The sequence below is a fragment of the Vitis riparia genome, chromosome 16 (assembly GCF_004353265.1).
Source record: "Vitis riparia cultivar Riparia Gloire de Montpellier isolate 1030 chromosome 16, EGFV_Vit.rip_1.0, whole genome shotgun sequence".
In the NCBI taxonomy this organism is placed as follows: domain Eukaryota; kingdom Viridiplantae; phylum Streptophyta; class Magnoliopsida; order Vitales; family Vitaceae; genus Vitis; species Vitis riparia.
Window position 1 is genome coordinate 7,085,266 of NC_048446.1, and position 19,029 is coordinate 7,104,294.

Consider the following 19,029-nt stretch of genomic DNA (forward strand, 5'->3'; position numbering starts at 1 on the left):
ATATTTTTTCTAAGACAATTATGTCGGAAAGGAAAAGTGACATTTTTTTCTCTGTTCTTAACCTAAGCTTTTGCAATACACAAACATAAATCCTATTCTCTCTTTGCTTATGTTGCTATTCCAGCACCACCATTCTCATTGACTAAGAGCAATATGGCAAGCTTCCAACACGTAATATTTTTACTGCCCCAGTACCAGATTTACCCATAATATTCCCCTATAAAAAGTAGTTTCTGCCTTTCCTGCATCTCACATGGTTAAAGGAGCTGAAACTCTTTTTAAACTAGGTGTTGGATCTTATAATGAGACAACCCTTTGTCAGGGTATTTCATATTCATATTCATTTCATTCAAAAATAAAAATTAAATAAACAACCCCATTTAGAGGTAGAAGTTACATCAATTTAGCATTGGAATTTTCATCATATAAAAATGCATTCCTATCAATCATCCTAGATGTCAACTAAGAAGAAATGCTGAAAATTGGCCTATGAATTTTGAATTGTGAGGGTTGCTGCTAATCAATGCATTACAAAATAAATTACTCAAACCACTGCAAGCTTTATAGCTATATATACTCAAGAATTTAAAAACAAAGGGAATTGGCTTACATGTTGTTTAGATGGCACATTAATTTGCATATATATATATATATATATATAGAGAGAGAGAGAGAGAGAGAGAGCATTTTCAAGTAGATACATTGTTGAGTTATCTCCCATCTAAGCTAATTGTAATACTTGCATTATGTGAGGAAATTTGAACCCCCATTGGTTTGTTCTCCCGATCCAAAGCTGATATTTCATGAGAATATAAGGTAGGTTTAGGAGGTAGTTGCAATAGTTCAACATCACCATCCAACATGTCAAGTGCTTTGCTCATAGAAGGACGGTCCATGGGCTTCATTTGCACACACCACAATGCAACTATGACCATCTTCCATATATATTTCTTTTCATCCTCTGTGACATCTCCCATTTCCATATCTTCTCCTTGTTCAATTTGATCATAAATCCATGACGGGAAGAATAATTCACTTAGATCTTGCTCTTGATGTCTACTAAAATGTCTTTGTTTTCCCACCATTTCCATCAACAACATTCCAAAACTATAAACATCAGCCTTATACGACACATGTCCAATGTTTTTATAAAACAACTCTGGAGCAATGTATCCTAATGTTCCTCGAGCTGCAGTGAGAGATACAACACTTTCATTTGTTGAATATAGTTTTGCAAGGCCAAAATCCGAAACTTTTGGTGTAAAGTCTTCATCCAAAAGAATATTGTGTGGCTTGATATCAAAATGCAGAATTTGCATGTCACACCCTTGATGTAAGTAATCAATCCCACGCCCTACTCCAAGTGCAATTTTGTACAATCTGTCCCAACTTAAAGGAATGTGTTTTTCTCCTTTAAGGAAGATAAACTTATCAAGTGACCCATTTGGCATAAAGTCATATATAAGGGCCCATTTTGATCCTTCTACACAAAATCCAACCAGTTGTACTATATTGACATGGTAAATCCTTCCAATTGTGGCAATTTCATTGATAAAATCTTGTCCATTGGCTTTTGACATGACCAATACTTTTACTGCTACAATGCGGCCACTCTGAAGTATTCCTTTGTACACAGAGCCAAAGCCTCCTTGGCCTAACTTATTCTTGAAATTGTTGGTTATTTTCTTTAAATGTGAATATGAGTACCTGATGGGTTGGAGATTCTTGTGATTTTGAAGAAACTCTTCAATATCATCATCTAATGATAAATGTCTCTGTCGAAACTTGTAGATTAAATAGCCCAAAAGACAAGATATCCCAAGTAGAAAGCGTCCTCCAATGATTGCTATGACTAATAGATCAACATGAAAAAATGAATGTTTTAGAATTTATAATCATAGGCATTTAGTTATCAAATCAAACAAATACATTTGTTTCAATGGGAGAGGAAATCGGATGCACTTGCTTGCAAAAATTTCAATTTTCAGTATTTTGAATTCATTATATTCCATGGACTTGGATTAAATGAAATGCTTTCAAATTCAAAAAGATAATTCCATGGAAAAAGTAAAATTTTGAATTTCATTGTACTGAAATTTCAATTCAAATCCAATTTCGATCAACCGAACCAAGAGAAATCCTTTATTCAAGCAAAAGAATTTTGCAATCTGCAATCTTGAAAGCAAGAATTATTCCCGATGATAGACAAAAAACTGATCATGTTCATCCCACACCAAAGTAAGAATCGGAACTTTGAAGTCTTACCAGTCTTTCCACGAAACCAGGCACCTAATAAGAGAGAACATAGACTAAATTAGAAATGAGACACGTAAAAGAGGGATTGTTATTATTAGAGAAAAAGTAAATACAACATTAGAAAATATGAAGCATGATGATGAAAGGTTCAATTTGTAAATCATGGAAAATGATGGAAACAATTTCAAGGAAACAATTCCAAGATTTTTAAATAAAATGAACTCTAAATAATTGGAACTATTAAGGATTACCTTGGGTTGGAGGTATAAGCGTATTGACTGTTAACAAGAGAAGATACAAAATTCAAAATGAGAAAGGCATAAGAAGAAAGATATAGTTGGCAAAAGCTAAAAATGAAAGACGATAAAAGAAACTCCAAAGGCCTTACGAAAAAACAACCCCACTGACACCAGTACATCTTTCAACTTCTGAAGCCCTGCATGATTTAACCAAGCAACTAAAATTAGTAATAGAAATTGAAGACCCTTGCGAACATAAGATTGCATTTGGTTATCCTATTTACTTGTTATTGCAATGTATAGTTGGATTTCCAATGATTTTATTTTTTCTTTTTTGTTTTAAAATTGATATAAGTGTTCATCAGCCATTTGATTTGAAAATTTTCAGCACTTACAGTTTCTTCTATCATCATCCAGGCATCGTATAGTGTTGTTGCTGAAATTTGGTTTGCACCAGCTGTGATTCGCTGTGCATTCAAGGCAGCGGGAGGTCAAAAATGAAAGCTGGAGCCCCATAAGCAGCTTTTCTTGCAAATCTGAGCTTGAAAGATTGCAGGGCTCTGAAACAGCCATGAAACTGCGAGTAACAACAGTCGAGCCAATGGTGCACGAATATGGAAGATCTTTCACCTGCTTGTAGCCTCCAGCGAGCGCATAAGCATATGGTTGTGAGGAAGAGAAAGTAGCATCGGTGCGGTTGCAGGGAACAATAGGAATGTAGTATTGATCAAAGATTGGTCTTGCACAGTTCATCAAAAGTACAGTATCCGGTTCATGAAGATATTTATACTCATATACATATAGATCATCTATTGTCAAGGAATAGAGAGGAAGGGAGAAACAGTTGCTCTTCTCTAGCCCAACAACTACAACTCTGATGGTATAGTTATCGTAGTTGATCTCCGCAACATGGTATTTCCCATATAAGATTGTACGGCTGTTTTCACAAGCCAATTCGTATGCAGGATCAGGATGACCACAGCCAAGCGGGTCACCTTTTAATCGAAATGGGTAGCTGATGTTTTGAATATCTCCGCAAGAAGAGGGCCTGCAGGGCTGGTTTTCACTAGCAGCGCAAAATGAAAGAAAACTAAAGTGGAGGAGTGTTATGAGGCCTACCCCCACAAGTTTTGCTTCTCTCAGCATCATAAGTTCAGATGCAGAGAGAGACGCTTCTTTGGTTTGGGGCATCCCCAAGTTTCTGAAGATAAAATTACAACCCAAGGAGCAAAGCTGCTTAGAAATCAACTTTCTAGCCACTTGATTTGTCTATGCATTGGTGTCACAATCAACTACCCAAAATCTTCCCTTTTTTTTTTTCCCTTCATATTTGGCCGGCGGCTCATCATCAACGTAAAACCAAACTAAGCACATTGGAGTTATAAGGAAACCTTGTCTATCAAACCACAACTAAGTACATTGAAGTTATCAGAAAACCTTGTCTATCAAACCACAACTAAGTACATTGGAGTTATCAGGAAACCTTGTCTATCAAACCAAAACCAAGTACATTGGAGTTATTAGGAAACCTTGTCTGTATATATAATATATATATATACTTGGAAAACAAAAATGTTTTTAATTTCATAATAATAATTAAAATAACTAAATATAAAACTAATTATTTTCAATAAAAAAATTTCCTAATATCAATTTTTGAACTCAAGGTATGTGCAAAATGACGTGGTTTATAGTCAAAATGATTTTGTTTTGAAGTATTAAAACAAATGAAATCAATTAGTTAATCCGTCGGGCCAACCACTAGGTCGGCTAACTCATGACCAAGTCAACATTAGAATATAATTAAACTTTACTTTGAATAAGGATTGGAAGTCCAACCAATTGGATTTGGGGGTCGGGCCTAATTTTTAAAAGTATGTTGAGTTTTTATAGTCAAACTATATTATTTTGAAGTATTAAAAAAATGGAACTGGCCGATTAATTCATTGGACCAACCACCAAGTCAGCTAACTCATGATCAGTCAGCATTTGGATAGAACTAAACTATACTCTAAACAAGAAAGGAATTTGATTGGCGGGTCAACCGGTTGAACTAGGGGGTGTTGTCTGATTTTTAAAATTATGTGGAGCTTTTTTAGTCAAAATGATATTGTTTTGAAGTATTAAAAAAAATGGAATTGACCAGTTAATTCATTCGGGAAACCACCAAGTCCACTAACTCATGACCAAGTTAACATTTGAATAGAACTAAACTTTATCCTGAACAAGAAAGCAATTTGATTGTAAGTCCAACTAGTTGGACTAAGGGGTCTAGCACAATTTTTAAAAATATGTCGAGTTTTTATAGTCACAATGATATTGCTTTGAATTCTTAAAAAAAATGGACTCCACCAATTAATTCATTGTGCTAACCACAAGTCAGCTAACTCATGACCAAGTCACATTTGAATAGGACTAAACTTTATTCTGAACAAGAAAGGAATCTAATTAGCAATCCAGCTAGTTGGACTATTGGGTCTGGCCTGATTTTTAAAATTATGTCGACTTCCCATGGTTTGATTCTTTAATATATATATTGTATATAAAAAGAATAGAGGCCCTTAGATAGAAATCAAGAAATGCAATTCTTCATCTATAAAGAACTTGAAAAGGGTTTGATAGCACCACTTTTCCTCTTCTTAATAATGACGATGCACTATCCTTAAAGTAGATCCACCCTCCTTGAAGACAAGCTTGATGCACTAGGGAGCTAATGGTCTACTTCCAAGATTCAACAGACAATGGATCTCACCTTGGGTGCACTTTGCATATGAGAATTATACAGCCTGGGTTTTTAACAAATCCTCCAGATAGGTGCAGAAAATACAACAACCACAATGATAGTGAAGATGGATGCTGGATAGGATATGCAGCAGGTGCAGCAGCTACAGTAGTTAGTGCAGGCTTGGGGCTGTTGCAATGACGAATGCAGGGGTAATCAGTAGAGAACACAAAAAGGCTCTAGATGTAGAATAGAGAATAAGAGAACAGAGAAATGACTATGTTGAGAGCTGAGAGGGTGATCTTCTTTTATATGTGAGGTCCCAATAGGTTTCTCCCATAGAATCAGAACCACGGAGCCATTATCGTACAAAACCTGAGACTGGCCACTTCGTTTCCCGGAAGAAACAACCCACTAGAAGACTCAGACAAATAAAAGACTAACTTAAATGAGAAATAAAGAAATAATTTTTTCTTTAAAAAAAATTATTTTGAATTTCGTAAAAAGTAGCCAAACTCTTGAAGCCTACACCTCTCTACAAGCCTATTAAGCAAAGGAAAGTTGGTTAGTACATATACCTACTTAAGGTGTTGCTCTTTTTCCCATGTGGGATAAGCAAAAACACCAAAAGCGCACTCTCTTTTACTATACACTCTTCCAACAATCCCTCACAGAGTGTATAAGTAAAAAAGGAAAGTATGGAGGGAAATAGAATCCAATGCATCAACACAAGTGCATTAATACTAATGCCCAAAGGCTATGAACTAGTTTTTAGATAAATAAGTATTGAACCACAAAAATATGGTGAAAAAAATTTCTATGAACCAATGTTTCTTGATGTAATTTAAGGGACCTTTTATCAACATTGGTTTCTCAACTACGAGTTATACAAATGGGTTGGCGCAAATAGGTCATGCGCCTTACTTGGATATTCATGAGAGCTCTAGAAAATCTGCCTAAGTTCTCACAATTAAGGAGCAGGCCCACCTCCACTCTCATATAAATGAATCCATGAAGTATGTTCTGCATTAAACATACCACCCATAAGGAATATGATATTCGTTAAGAGTAAACACTCAACCTAAATCAATGCAAAATACGCTCCATCTACACTATAGGGATAGACTTTCATACAAGTACTATAACTGATAGAGCCCCTCAAGCTAACAAGTGATTTGTTCTTACCCATATGAACCTACTTCATGGAATTTCCATTCTAACAGGTTAGGTTACTACCACTCTTGACTTCTATAATAGGCATAAGTCTCATCCCCCTCGATGTTTTTTCTACTAGTTTCTTAGCTAGTGGTTTGGTTAAAGGATTGACCAAATTCAACTCTAACCAAACAAATTCTAGGGATATAACAGGCATATATGCTTGTTTTTCCCATTAAATATTTTACTCTTAGCCTTAGCAATCGAAGTTTGGCTATCACAATGCATGACACAGATAATGTTAGTCTCGTCCATAAAAAAAAATCTGCTAAGAGGTTTGTAAGGCACTCAGCCTTAGAACTTGCCTTTTCTAAGGCAATAAACTTAGTCTCCATAGTAAATCGAGTAATGCAAGTTTGCTTGGCAGACTTCCAAGAAATTACACCTCCTCTAAGGGTAAAAATATACCCACTAGTGGATTTCATCCCATCTGAATCAAATATCCAATTTGTATCACTAAATCCTTCAAGGACACTTGGAAATCCACTATAGTACAAACCATAGTTAATGATGCCTCTCAAATACTTAAGTACCTACTAATAGCAATCCAATGGTCCTGATTAGGACTTTGGGTGTACTGACTCAACCTACCTACTACATCAACAATGTCCAATATAGTTCATTAAGTACATTAGGCTCCCTATAATACGAGCATACTTAGTTTGGGCAACACTATGTTCTCTATTTTTCTTCAACTATGAGTTGGGATCATGCGGAGTTGACACTAGTTTACAACCAAAGGGTTCAAACTTCCTTAAGATCTTTTCAACATAGTGCTCTTCAGAGAGTTTAAGCCCATTAGGCATTATAGTGATCTTGATTCCTAGAATCACTTCTACTTCTCCTATGTCTTTCATGTCAAACTTAGATCCTAGGAATTTCTTAATCTCACAAACGGCCTCTAGGTTAGTTCCAAAAATCAGGCATGTCATCAACATAGTATCAATAAGAATTTTCAATGTGTGCTTTCTCATTTATCCCTACAACCCTTTACCTTTCTTCTTCTTAATTGTGGCTAATCCTGGTTTGAGATATCTTGCAAGGAAAAAGAAAAACCACCAAAAGAAAGGAAATAGAATCAAAATCAATAACATTTGAATTGACTAAACATTTGAATTGCTAAATTTCTTCTCTAAGCACTCCATTAATCCGATGGTTCAATTATAGCTATTGGTTCACCTACAACTTGGTGGTCTTGCACATCGAACTCTTGTTCCAATGGGTCCATAGACATCTCTCTTTTTATGAGATTATGAAGAAGACAACAAGCAAGAATGAGTTTACATTGTATCTTCACTGGATAGAAACAAGCGCTCTTAAGTATAGCCCAACGTAGTTTGAGCACATCAAAACATCTCTCAATAACATTTCTTGTGACAAAATGTTTTATGTTGAAAAACTCTTCATGGGTTGTTGGCATGTGTTCCTCTCTCTATATGGGGCAAGAAATCTCTCTCCATTTGTATAGCTATCATCAATAAGATAGTAATAACCTAAAATGAATATTCCAAAATATATTTTAAAAAATAAATCATATATTAAAAAAATTAATAATTTATAAGAAACACATAGTTACCATGTGGCACTATTAGTGCATTTCCCCTAGTAACTGCATCTCGAAGCACTTGGGAATCAAAGGTTGATCCCATCCAACCTAGTAATCTATAAATAAACTACATATCCTAAGAACAAGCTCCTATGACATTTGTTGCAATTTCATTCTTCCTTGTTCGATATTTGGGCTTGTCTCTATCAGGTACATTCACTTGAATGTATGTTCCATCTAAAACTCTTAGACAATTCTATACAAACAAAAGAATTAGTATTGCTATATTATGAATTAATTACATCTACATAAACTAAATTTATATTTTATATTCCTTAAACCATTTCTATCTCTCATATGTGGAGCTCTTAGAGACCGGTTCTTGAATTTTTAGTAATACTCCTTGTAGGGGAATAACCACATTCAATACTGCATTGAAATGCCTACTAATAGATTCTTGATCTAAACCTTAAGGATCAAAATTTTATTACTCGATTCTTTACATGATGTGCAAGAATATGTAAAAATAAGGCAACCATTTCTTCTACATCAACATATCTTCAATCCTTTAATTTACCAATAGTAGAAGGATAGAACATAATAGGATGAAAATATATCTATCCATCCTAAGTTGCTTCATACATGCTATATCACTCCCATAAATTAATCGATTAAAATTTTCAACTCGCAAAAACACTTTATTTGCAGGTCTTTCCATTAGTGTCTATTTCTGATAACACTTCCTTGTAGTAGTACAAAGTTCAGTAAACATACTAAGTATATTCACTATGACATATTGAATCAGGGTAAGTTTTTTTCTCCTTTCCATTTCAATAAGGTCCATAGCTATGCAAGAGTCTTAATCACAAGGGTGAAAAAAAAAAAAAAAACCATTTTATGTTTTTAATAATAATAATAATAAATTAAATATTGTCTATAATTTATTTGATAAATTATAAAGAAAAGGTGTTTTGCTACTATAGAAAAAACCCATGATGCAAACAATTGTCGATCCATTTCATTAAGTTTTGCTTTGAATTTAATTATCTTTATAGTTGATGACAATGACTAATCAACTTTAGAATGAAATTTTGTAATGGAGCTTAACACTTCCTTGAGAAGAGTGGTATACAGGAGAGGTTCCCATCCAAAATCAAAATAACAAATAAAAATATTAGAAAATTCAAAATCCTATTCTTATGTCCCTTTCTTCGTAGTTTCATAAACCAAGGCAAAATCCTAGCCAGTTTGTATTGAAGATCAATAACACAAATGCAAATACAAATTGAAGGAAAGTTAAAAATGATGAACAAATTATCGTAATTCAACTAGAATTAGACCATAAGATAAATAGTGATTAAAATGGAAAATGAAAGCAAAATAGTTGTATTTCTGAAGAGAAAATACAAGTAATAGTGAAGAAAAACTGAAAATCCAAGAAAGTACCAGCATTTACAAAAATGCAAAGAAAATTTTATGGAGAAATTTTTCAAAGCCTTGCAAAGTGCAAGCCTTTATGCTGTGTCAGAAGGTAACAAAAAATAAAACAAGGGTTCAACACTCTGTTATGACAAAAAGTGCTAAGAAAGTGAACTATTGGGGCTCAACCCCAAAATTCCACTCAATCAACAATGGTCAAAGTCACAATTAGACAATAAAATGTAGCCTGCAACTTTCTACCACTAAAGTAAATAAAAAAATAAAGCAATACTCAAGTACCAACAATAAACTAAAAGGATCATGATATAGCAAACTTTAAGCTAGGTTCTATGCTGAACGGAAGATATGCCCCGATGGGGCCAATCGACCTCCAAGGCCTCGCAAGTTCCCCTTCCAACTAGAATACCAGCCTTATCATTATTGATAAAGATAATTATGGTAATAGCAACAACAACATTTCCAAAAGATATTATTATGATGCACCCAATAAAAGAGATTCCAAAGAAAATTATGGCAAAATAAGAATTCCTCAAATCAAGGCTTGATCATTGTATATATTCTTTGTAATTACTGTAGACTAGAATTTTCGATAGGAACATTTTTTAGTATTGCTATATACATCAAGTCAACACTCATGTATATTTAAACATAGTATCAATAAGAATTTTCAATCTGTGCTTTCTCGTTTATCCTTGCAGCCCTCTGCCTTTCTTCTTCTTCTAGTATCAGAGCCTTCCCGTAACACACCAAAAACCATGACTGGTTCATTAGTTTCTTTTCTATCAATTCAATAGCCTCTCTTCTCTTTGATTCTGAAAATCAAATCATCACCATTGATGTTGCTTCTCAAACCCCCTTGAAACTTACATCCAACAACTATACTACTTGGAGAGCACAATTCAACTCGTTGGTTGTTGGTCTTAATCTCAAAGTTTATATTGATGGATCAACCCCTTGTCCATCAAAAACCATAACTGAGAATAATACTGAAATTCCTAACCCTGCTTACCTATTTTGGATTCGTCAAGACTAGCTCATTTTTAATGCAATTTTGGGTTTTGTTTCTGAATATATTTCTCCTTTCATTACACTGTTCATTACACTGTCTGAATCATCCCAAGCAGCCTAGAAGAAACTTGCCACTACATATGCCAAACCATCCCATACTTGGATCCATCATCTAAAGGAAAATCTTACTCATCTTTCACATGACACTCTCACTATTACTCGGTACATGCAACAATCAAAAGATTATGATGATGCTCTAGCACTTGTTGATGCCCCAATTGGTGAAACCTTCCTCATTATACACATTCTTGATGGTCTCAATAGTGAATTCAAGGAGATTGTTGTTGTTGTGAGAGCATGTGAGACCTCTATTACCTTCAAGGAACTTCATGACAAACTACTTGCTCATGCAGGTTATCTCAAAAGAGAAGGCTTGAAACAAAACAAAACAACATCACTGCATATATAGCAACCAAATAGAATCCCAATAATTGAAGCAACTACAACCCCTATAAGTAAGGTAGATTTTACAATAGTGGTGGTAATAGCAATACTAAATAAAGTCAGAATCCAAATAGAAACTCTAACCCAAAGCCTTATAAAGGGTATTGTCATCTATGTGATGAATAGGGTCATACAGCTAAGCATTGCCTGAGGTTTTGTGTCTTTCCATCGTCATTGTAGCCACAATTGCAATAATTTTTTCAACAGTTTTCACAACCTCCACTCAACTATCAACCGCCTTTCTTTTCTTTCCAACTAAGAGCTCACTTTGTAGCATAATCAAATGGCTCTAATGTAGGATGGTTGATGGATTCTGGTGCGTCTCATCATGTCACTTCTGACTTGCAAAATATGTCTCTTCACTCAGAATATGATGGTACTGACGACATAGTGATCGGTAATGGTACTAGTTTGCACATAACTCACACTGGTTTTGCCACACTTTTTTCTCCCTATTCTAATTTCTCTCAACCTTTTACCCTTTCTAATGTCCTTTGTGTTCCATCAATGAAAAAGAATTTAGTATCTGTTTCTAAATTTTGTCAATCTAACCATGTCTTAGTTGAGTTTCTACCTTTTTCTTTTGTAGTGAAAGATCTTCAAACGGGGCACCACTAGTGATAGGGCGTAATCGAGATGGAGTCTATGAATGACCATCACGTGTGACTTCATCGACAACTATCCTTGCGTTTGCCATCTTGAAACCTCTTTAAAGTAATGACACAATCGTCTTGGTCATCCTTTCATCAAAATTCTCCAACAAATTGTCTCATCTGATAAGTTACCTTTGTCTTCTTCCTTACGTGGTGAAGTTGCTTGTAATGCTTGCAAATGTAATAAGTTGCATAAAATTCCTTTTTATGTTTCTACTTTGACAAGTCACGTACCTCTTGAATTAATATGTTCAGATGTTTTGGGTCATCTCCTATTCAATCATTTGATGGTTTTCGTTATTATATTTTGTTCATTGACCATTTCACAAAATATTTATGGCTGTTTCCAACTAAATTCAAATTGGATGTTCCCACTGTGTTCAAAAAGTTTAAATTGGTAGTTGAAAAATATTTTCAAAAACCAATCATTTCCTATGGTGGAGGTGAGTTTATTACTCTTAAAAAAAAAAATTGAATCTCATGGTATAAGTCATTTTATCATGCCTCCATATACACCTGAACATAATGGATTCTCTGAATGTCGTCATCACCACATTAGAGAAGTTGGTCTCACACTCCTGACACAAGCCTCTTTCCCTTTTCAATTTTGGTCTTATGCCTTCATGACTATTGCATACCTTATCAACCGCATGCCCACTTTCACATTATCTTTTCACACTCCTTTTGCAAAATTGTTTGGTTGCTCCCCGAATTAGTCAAAGTTGAGGGTTTTTGAGTCCCTTTGTTATCCTTGGTTGAAGCTATACATTAAACATAAACTTGACCTAAGGTCGAAACCATGTGTTTTTCTTGGTTACTCAAAGAATCAAAGTGCCTATTGTTGCTTTGATCCTTCCACAAAACATTTTTACATATCTCGACATGTTGATTTTCTTGAAAATATCTTTCCTTATTCTTTGTTTGACCAAAACTTGTCCAGATTAACACTGGACAATGTTCAGAATGGGTACCAACCAGTCAACCCCACACCTTTATTTTCCATTGTGATTCATAATCTCTCTCAACCTTCTCAACCTCTCCTCATTGATTCTTCTTCTTCCCTTATTCACAAATCCCTTGGGTCATTCTCTCCATTGCCTATAGGCTCCCACATTCCCTCTTGCCCATCTCTCTCTTTGTGATCTTTATCATTGTCAGATTCTACTCCTTCCCTAGTGATGCTCTTGTTCATGAAGAGCCCTTTTCCACTAAACCTCGCCCACCTCTCATTCATCAGAGTGTACCACAACAGATATGTTATTATCCTCCTACTCGTACTCGCCCCATGGTTACATGTTCTTAAAATAATATTTTCAAACCTAAAACCCTTTTTATTTCTACCCTTTCTGTACCCCATTCTCTTATTGAACCTACTTGTGTCTCAACATAACCTCATTGGTTGCAAGTGGGTTTTTCGAGTTAAGAAAAATCTTGATAGCTCAATTTCTAAATAAAATGCCCGTCTTATGGTCGAAGGCTTTCACCAACGACCTGGCCTTGACTACATCGACACTTTCAGTTCACTTATCAAGCCTACCATTGTTCGCCTTGTTCTTTGCCTTACACTTTCACAAAATTGGTCTATTTAGCAACTTGATGTAAATAATGCATTTCTTCATGGTTCTCTTTCAAAAGATGTTTACATGAATCAACCACCTGGCTTTGTTCATCCAAATTTCCCTGATCATGTCTGCAAATTATAGAAGGCTTTGTATGGACTCAAACAAGCTCCCCGTGCAAGGTATAATGAGTTGAAATTTTTTTTCCTCTCTACTGGTTTCTTTAATGCTCGATCAGACACCTTCTTATTTATTTATGCTTATGATGGCATCATTGCTTATTTGCTTGTTTATGTGGATAATCTTATTCTCATTGATAATTACTACTTTTTTCTTATAAGTTTTGTCCAACGGTTATCTACAAGGTTTCCCATTAAAGATCTTTGGGCACTTCATTACTTCTTAGGTGTTGAAGTTCTTACCACTACACATGGGTTGTTACTTACTCAAAGTAAGTACATTTAGGATGTTCTTTCTTGTACCAAAATATCTGGTGCTAAGGAAGTTCACATTTCTCTTTCCACCAACTCCGTTTTATCTCTCCATGATAGTGCAAACCTTTCTGATGCTACTGAATATCGATAGGTTGTTGGTAGCTTATAGTACTTGTTTATTACACGTCCTAATATTTCTTTCACAATCAACAAACTCTCATAGTTCATGCATCAACCAACCACTGCCCACTGGGTTGCTATCAAACATCTTCTTTGTTACTTGAAATGTACCATCTCACATGGTCTCTTTTCACACAAGAACTCCCCACTTCATCTCCATGCCTTCTTTTATGCTAACTGGGCTGTGAATAAAGATGATAGGACGTCAACCATTGCCTATATTGTCTTCTTTTACAACAATTCAATTTCATGGGCTTCTAAGAAGTAATGCTTTGTTTCTCGTTCATCCATTAAGTAGAGTACCAAGCAGTTGCTTTTATTGCTACTAAACTTTCATGGATTCGTTCTTTACTCATGGAACTCACTGTCTCTTTTCCATAACAACCCACTATATACTATGATAATGTGGGGACCACCTACTTATGTGTCAATCCTGTTTTCCATTCTCGTATGAAACATGTTGAGATCGATTTTCATTTTGTCCATGACCAAGTCAGTAATGGAAATCTTAGTGTATCTCATGTATCTTCCCAAGATCAACTTGTTGATGCCCTAACCAAGCCCCTATCACACCAACGATTGCTCTTATTACGGTCCAAGATTGGTGTCCTCCCAGGATGGTCACCCTTGCAAGGGCATGATAGAGATAATTCTAGTAATAGCAACAACAACATTTCTAGAAGATATTATTCCAATGCACCCAATAAGAGAGATTCCAAAGAAAATTCTAATGCAATAAGAATTCCTCAAATCAAGGCTTGATCATTGTATATATTCTTTGTAATTACTATAGACTAGAATTTTCTATAGCAACATGTAGACCCTCAATTTTGTCCCTTTAGCACATGTTTTAAAGTCCATTACCAATACTTTACAATAATCTCTTGGTAGCCCATAGCTACTCACGCTACTTACCTTTCTTGAGCCACCTCGGAGACTTTAGTTGAGGGGTTTACCTGGTTCCACATTATGACCTTGGCTGCCCTTCAAGTTTAGATTAGGCTTTACTTAAGTGCACTTCAAGTTAGACTTAGTTAGGCCCACCTAGTCTCACCCTAGGCCCACTTAGGTACACCTAGCCCACTTAGGTCCACCTTGACCCACTTAGGTCCACCTTGACCCACTTAGATTCACCTAAGCTCACTTAGGTCCACTTTAACCCACTTGGACTCACCTAAGCTCATTTAGGCACATCTAGGCTCATTTAGGCACATCTAGGCCCACTTTGGTTTGCTAGGTCCACTTAGGCATCTTGGCCCACCTATGTTACCTTTTAGATAACTCCTGTATGACTTGCATAGTTCGCATGATTTGTATTTCTTAACACTTGCATGAGCTTGATTTCTTATTCATTTATCTATTTATTTATTTAGTTATTTATTTATTATATTTGTTTAGCTATTTGTTTATTGTTATCTATTTATTTGTTTTTACAAGATTGCATGTGATCAATTATCTTATCTCTTTTTATGATTACAATTATTATTACTATTAAATGTTTTTACTAATATATACGTTAATAAATTTTTTTAGTAAGTTATTTTGTATTTTATTTTATTTTATTTGGTTATTTTCTTAAAGTGTTTTTAATATTTTTTTTTGGTAAGTTAAGTTTTTTAATATAAATATATATATTATATATATTTGTTTATACCAATTTGATAAGTTATTATTATTATTATTATTACCTTTAAAAAGGTTTGTTGATATTTTTTTTTATTTTTTTATTTTTGAATTATGATGTATATAAAATAGAAAAGCACTTTCCATAAAAGTTAAAATACCACTTTGCAATTAAAACATCACTTTCCATATATCCATGTACATAGCCCAAAAGGAAATCAAATATTTCATGAAAAGGATAGGTTGCCATATAAATGGAACAAAAAGGAATAGAAGCATGACGGTGGGGACTTTTTTCTTTAGAGGCAGATTTTTTCTTTGAGGGGGATCAACACACGCAAGAGTTTTTTTGGAGAGAGCGATAGAGGACTTGAAGGACTAATTGGGTTGCCATTTCGACACATCAAGGGAGTATTTTTCCGATACAATACAGGTTAGTTTTTGGATTTTTGATATAGTGTTTCTTTTTAGTTTAGGTTTTATTTGATTGGTTTAATTAATTGTTTGTGATAAATTCTTTTAAATCTCGATTTTGAACAATCTTTTATTTTTCTTAGATTAAATGTCTCTCTTTATGATTGCAATTCATTAGTTCTATGCTAGTTTATTTTAATCTACATGAAAGTTTAAATAAAGTTTATATTTTTAGTTTAATTTTAGTTTATTTTTAATTTGAATAAGTTATTGATCTTAAATCTATTAGTTTAATTGGACTTGTAAGGTAAAGTTTATATGTTTAGTTTATTTTTAATTTGAATGAGTTATTGATCTTAAATCTATTAGTTTAATTGGACTTGTAAGGTAAAGTTTATATTTTTAATTCCGATTAGTTTAAATTCTAGTTTATTTTTAATTTGAATGAGTTATTGATCTTAAATCTATTAGTTTAATTGGACTTGTAAGGTAAAGTTTATATGTTTAGTTTATTTTTAATTTGAATGAGTTATTGATCTTAAATCTATTAGTTTAATTGGACTTGTAAGGTAAAGTTTATATTTTTAATTCCGATTAGTTTAAATTCTAGTTTATTTTTAATTTGAATGAGTTATTGATCTTAAATCTTTTAGTTTAATTGGACTTGTAAGGTAAAGTTTATACTTTTAGTTTAATTTTAGTTTATTTTTAATTTGAATGAGTTATTGATTTTAAATCTATTAGTTTAATTGGACTTGTAAGGTAAAGTTTATATCTTTAATTCCGATTAATTTAAATTCTAGTTTATTTTTAATTTGAATGAGTTATTGATCTTAAATCTATTAGTTTAATTAGACTTGTAAGGTAAAGTTTATATTTTTAATTCCGATTAGTTTAAATTCTAGTTTATTTTTAATTTGAATGAGTTATTGATCTTAAATCTATTAGTTTAATTGGACTTGTAAGGTAAAGTTTATATTTTTAGTTTAATTTTAGTTTATTTTTAATTTGAATGAGTTATTGATTTTAAATCTATTAGTTTAATTGGTCTTGTAAGGTAAAGTTTATATTTTTAATTCTGATTAGTTTAAATTCTAGTTTATTTTTAATTTGAATGAGTTATTGATCTTAAATCTATTAGTTTAATTGGTCTTATAGGTAAAATTCATATTTTTAATTCCGATTAATTTAAATTCTAGTTTATTTTTAATTTGAATGTGTTATCGATCTTAATTCTTTAGTTTAATTGATCTTGTGAGGAAAAGTTTACATTTTTAATTCCAATTAGTTTAATTCTAGTTATTCATGTGTTTCTTAAAATCTAAATGTTAGTTTTTGGCTGATAATTTTGTTAGTTTATTTGATTAGGAAGTTATAAATTTGTTGCCTTAGTGATTGTTGGTCAAATTTTTTTAGGGCCACTGGAAAACCCATGAGGGTTGGCCTTTACTCTTACCACTTTAATTGACAAGATTTTCTAAATCCTTTATTTCGTAATCTTTGTTTCCTTTTGTTTTGATTGATATTTTGTTTTCTATTTTTGTTATTTTAAAAATTAATTTCTTTTATTTTAAAACAAAACTCTTTTTCTAAAAAAAAAACCCTTTTAAGAAATTTTTATTATTCATTTAAAGCCTCTAGAATCAAAATGTAGACCCTCAATTTTGTCCTCCTAGCACATATCTTATTACATACTTGTTCGATACTTTACAGTTAGCTCTTTGGTGGCCCATATCTACTCACGCTACTTACCTTTCTTGAGCCACCTTGGAGACTCTGGTTAAGGGATTGCCTAACCCCTTTATTATGACCCTTGGCAGTTTTGATTTAGACTTAAGTTTTCTATTCCTTTTTAGGATAGTTCTTAGACATGTTTAGGTCACCTAGACAATATCCTGATCACTTTAAAACACTTAGTTCATTAGGCACCCACTTAGGCCCGTATAAACACTTCAGCGGGCTTAATTTATATATATATATATATATATAACTCTTATTATTATTATTATTATTATTATTATTATTATTATTATTATTGCATGTATTCGATAATTATATTTATTTTTGTTTTCATTTTTTACTCTTTATTTGTTTATTATCATTATTGTCATTATTATTATTATTACTATTTTCTATTTTTTATTTTTATTTTATTTATTCACTTATCTAATAGGAAATTGCTTGAATTGTTTAGACTCCAAAATGTGCATATAACCCTTTTATTTAATGAGGGATATAGAATCTAGTCTCTACTTGTTCTCTTTCTTTTCTTTTAAATCGTATTTTATTTTATTACCAATCTCATTATTCCCATTAGTTTATTCTCTTTTCTTCTATTTTATTATTTTTTATTTTTTATTTAATTTTACTCTGTTTTGCATGAGGAAATTATTGAGAGAGCTTGCTACTGTTAAAGATAGAGCTGTCCGGTTTGAAGTACCAGAAGATATTAAATCCTAAAGCCTTGATTTTAGAGCAGACCACTTGCACGACAATGGTAGCCCCATATGGGAAGAAAGCCAGGGCCTCTCACATCATCTCATCCTCCCAACCCCATCTGCCCCCTTTGTCTCTGCAACAAAACCAGGCACCTATGCACACCATCATCACCTGCGGCCAATAACTGCTTCATCCAAACACCCAGACTCGTATATATCAAGTTTATATATGTTTTCTATATAACAACTGTTCCAGGGAACCAAACATAGAAAGAGGAAGTGAGAAAAAGTGTGAGAAAGTGAGAGAAATTGAAAAGATAGAAAAGAAGGTTTGTATGTAAATGCATCTGAAGAAATCTCAGGCACGGATCGGAGAAGAAAGCAGTGGCGTCTCTCCCGATTACAACCCAACCCCACCACGATTTCCTCCTCCTCCAATTCAGTTTCAGACCCATTCGACACAACAGAGCAAAACTCATCTCCCCCCAAATCAGCCACAAGCTCACGCCCGAATCTCTTCTTCTCGATACCCATCGAAGCAAACCCATCAACATCAAAGTCATCACCAAACCCAATTTCATGAGCATCCATCCACGCCCAAAACCATTCTTTCGCATCCCCACAAGAGGCCTATAATGACTCAAATGCCCTCTGCTCTTTCCCATTCCCCAACGCTGTCCTCTCTTAATCACTACCACCGCCATCGCCACCAGCATCAGACACAATTGGATTCGCCGCTCCCATCTGCTTCTTAGTTGTTTGTTTGTACTTCTTTGGTCGCATTCGCAAAGGCATTGG

General features: G+C 33.8%; 1 protein-coding gene across 1 annotated transcript; it reads right to left on the bottom strand.

Annotated features, from left to right (window-relative positions):
• Positions 1 to 710: 710 nt before the first annotated feature.
• On the bottom strand, positions 711 to 18,822 carry LOC117933201 (LEAF RUST 10 DISEASE-RESISTANCE LOCUS RECEPTOR-LIKE PROTEIN KINASE-like 2.1). The gene is made up of 5 exons (XM_034854595.1): positions 18,644 to 18,822; positions 18,404 to 18,478; positions 2,891 to 3,696; positions 2,645 to 2,692; positions 711 to 1,852 (listed from the first exon to the last, which is right to left on the bottom strand). Exons 1-5 carry the CDS (start codon positions 18,820 to 18,822, stop codon positions 711 to 713), a joined length of 2,250 nt encoding a protein of 749 aa, XP_034710486.1.
• Positions 18,823 to 19,029: the final 207 nt, after the last annotated feature.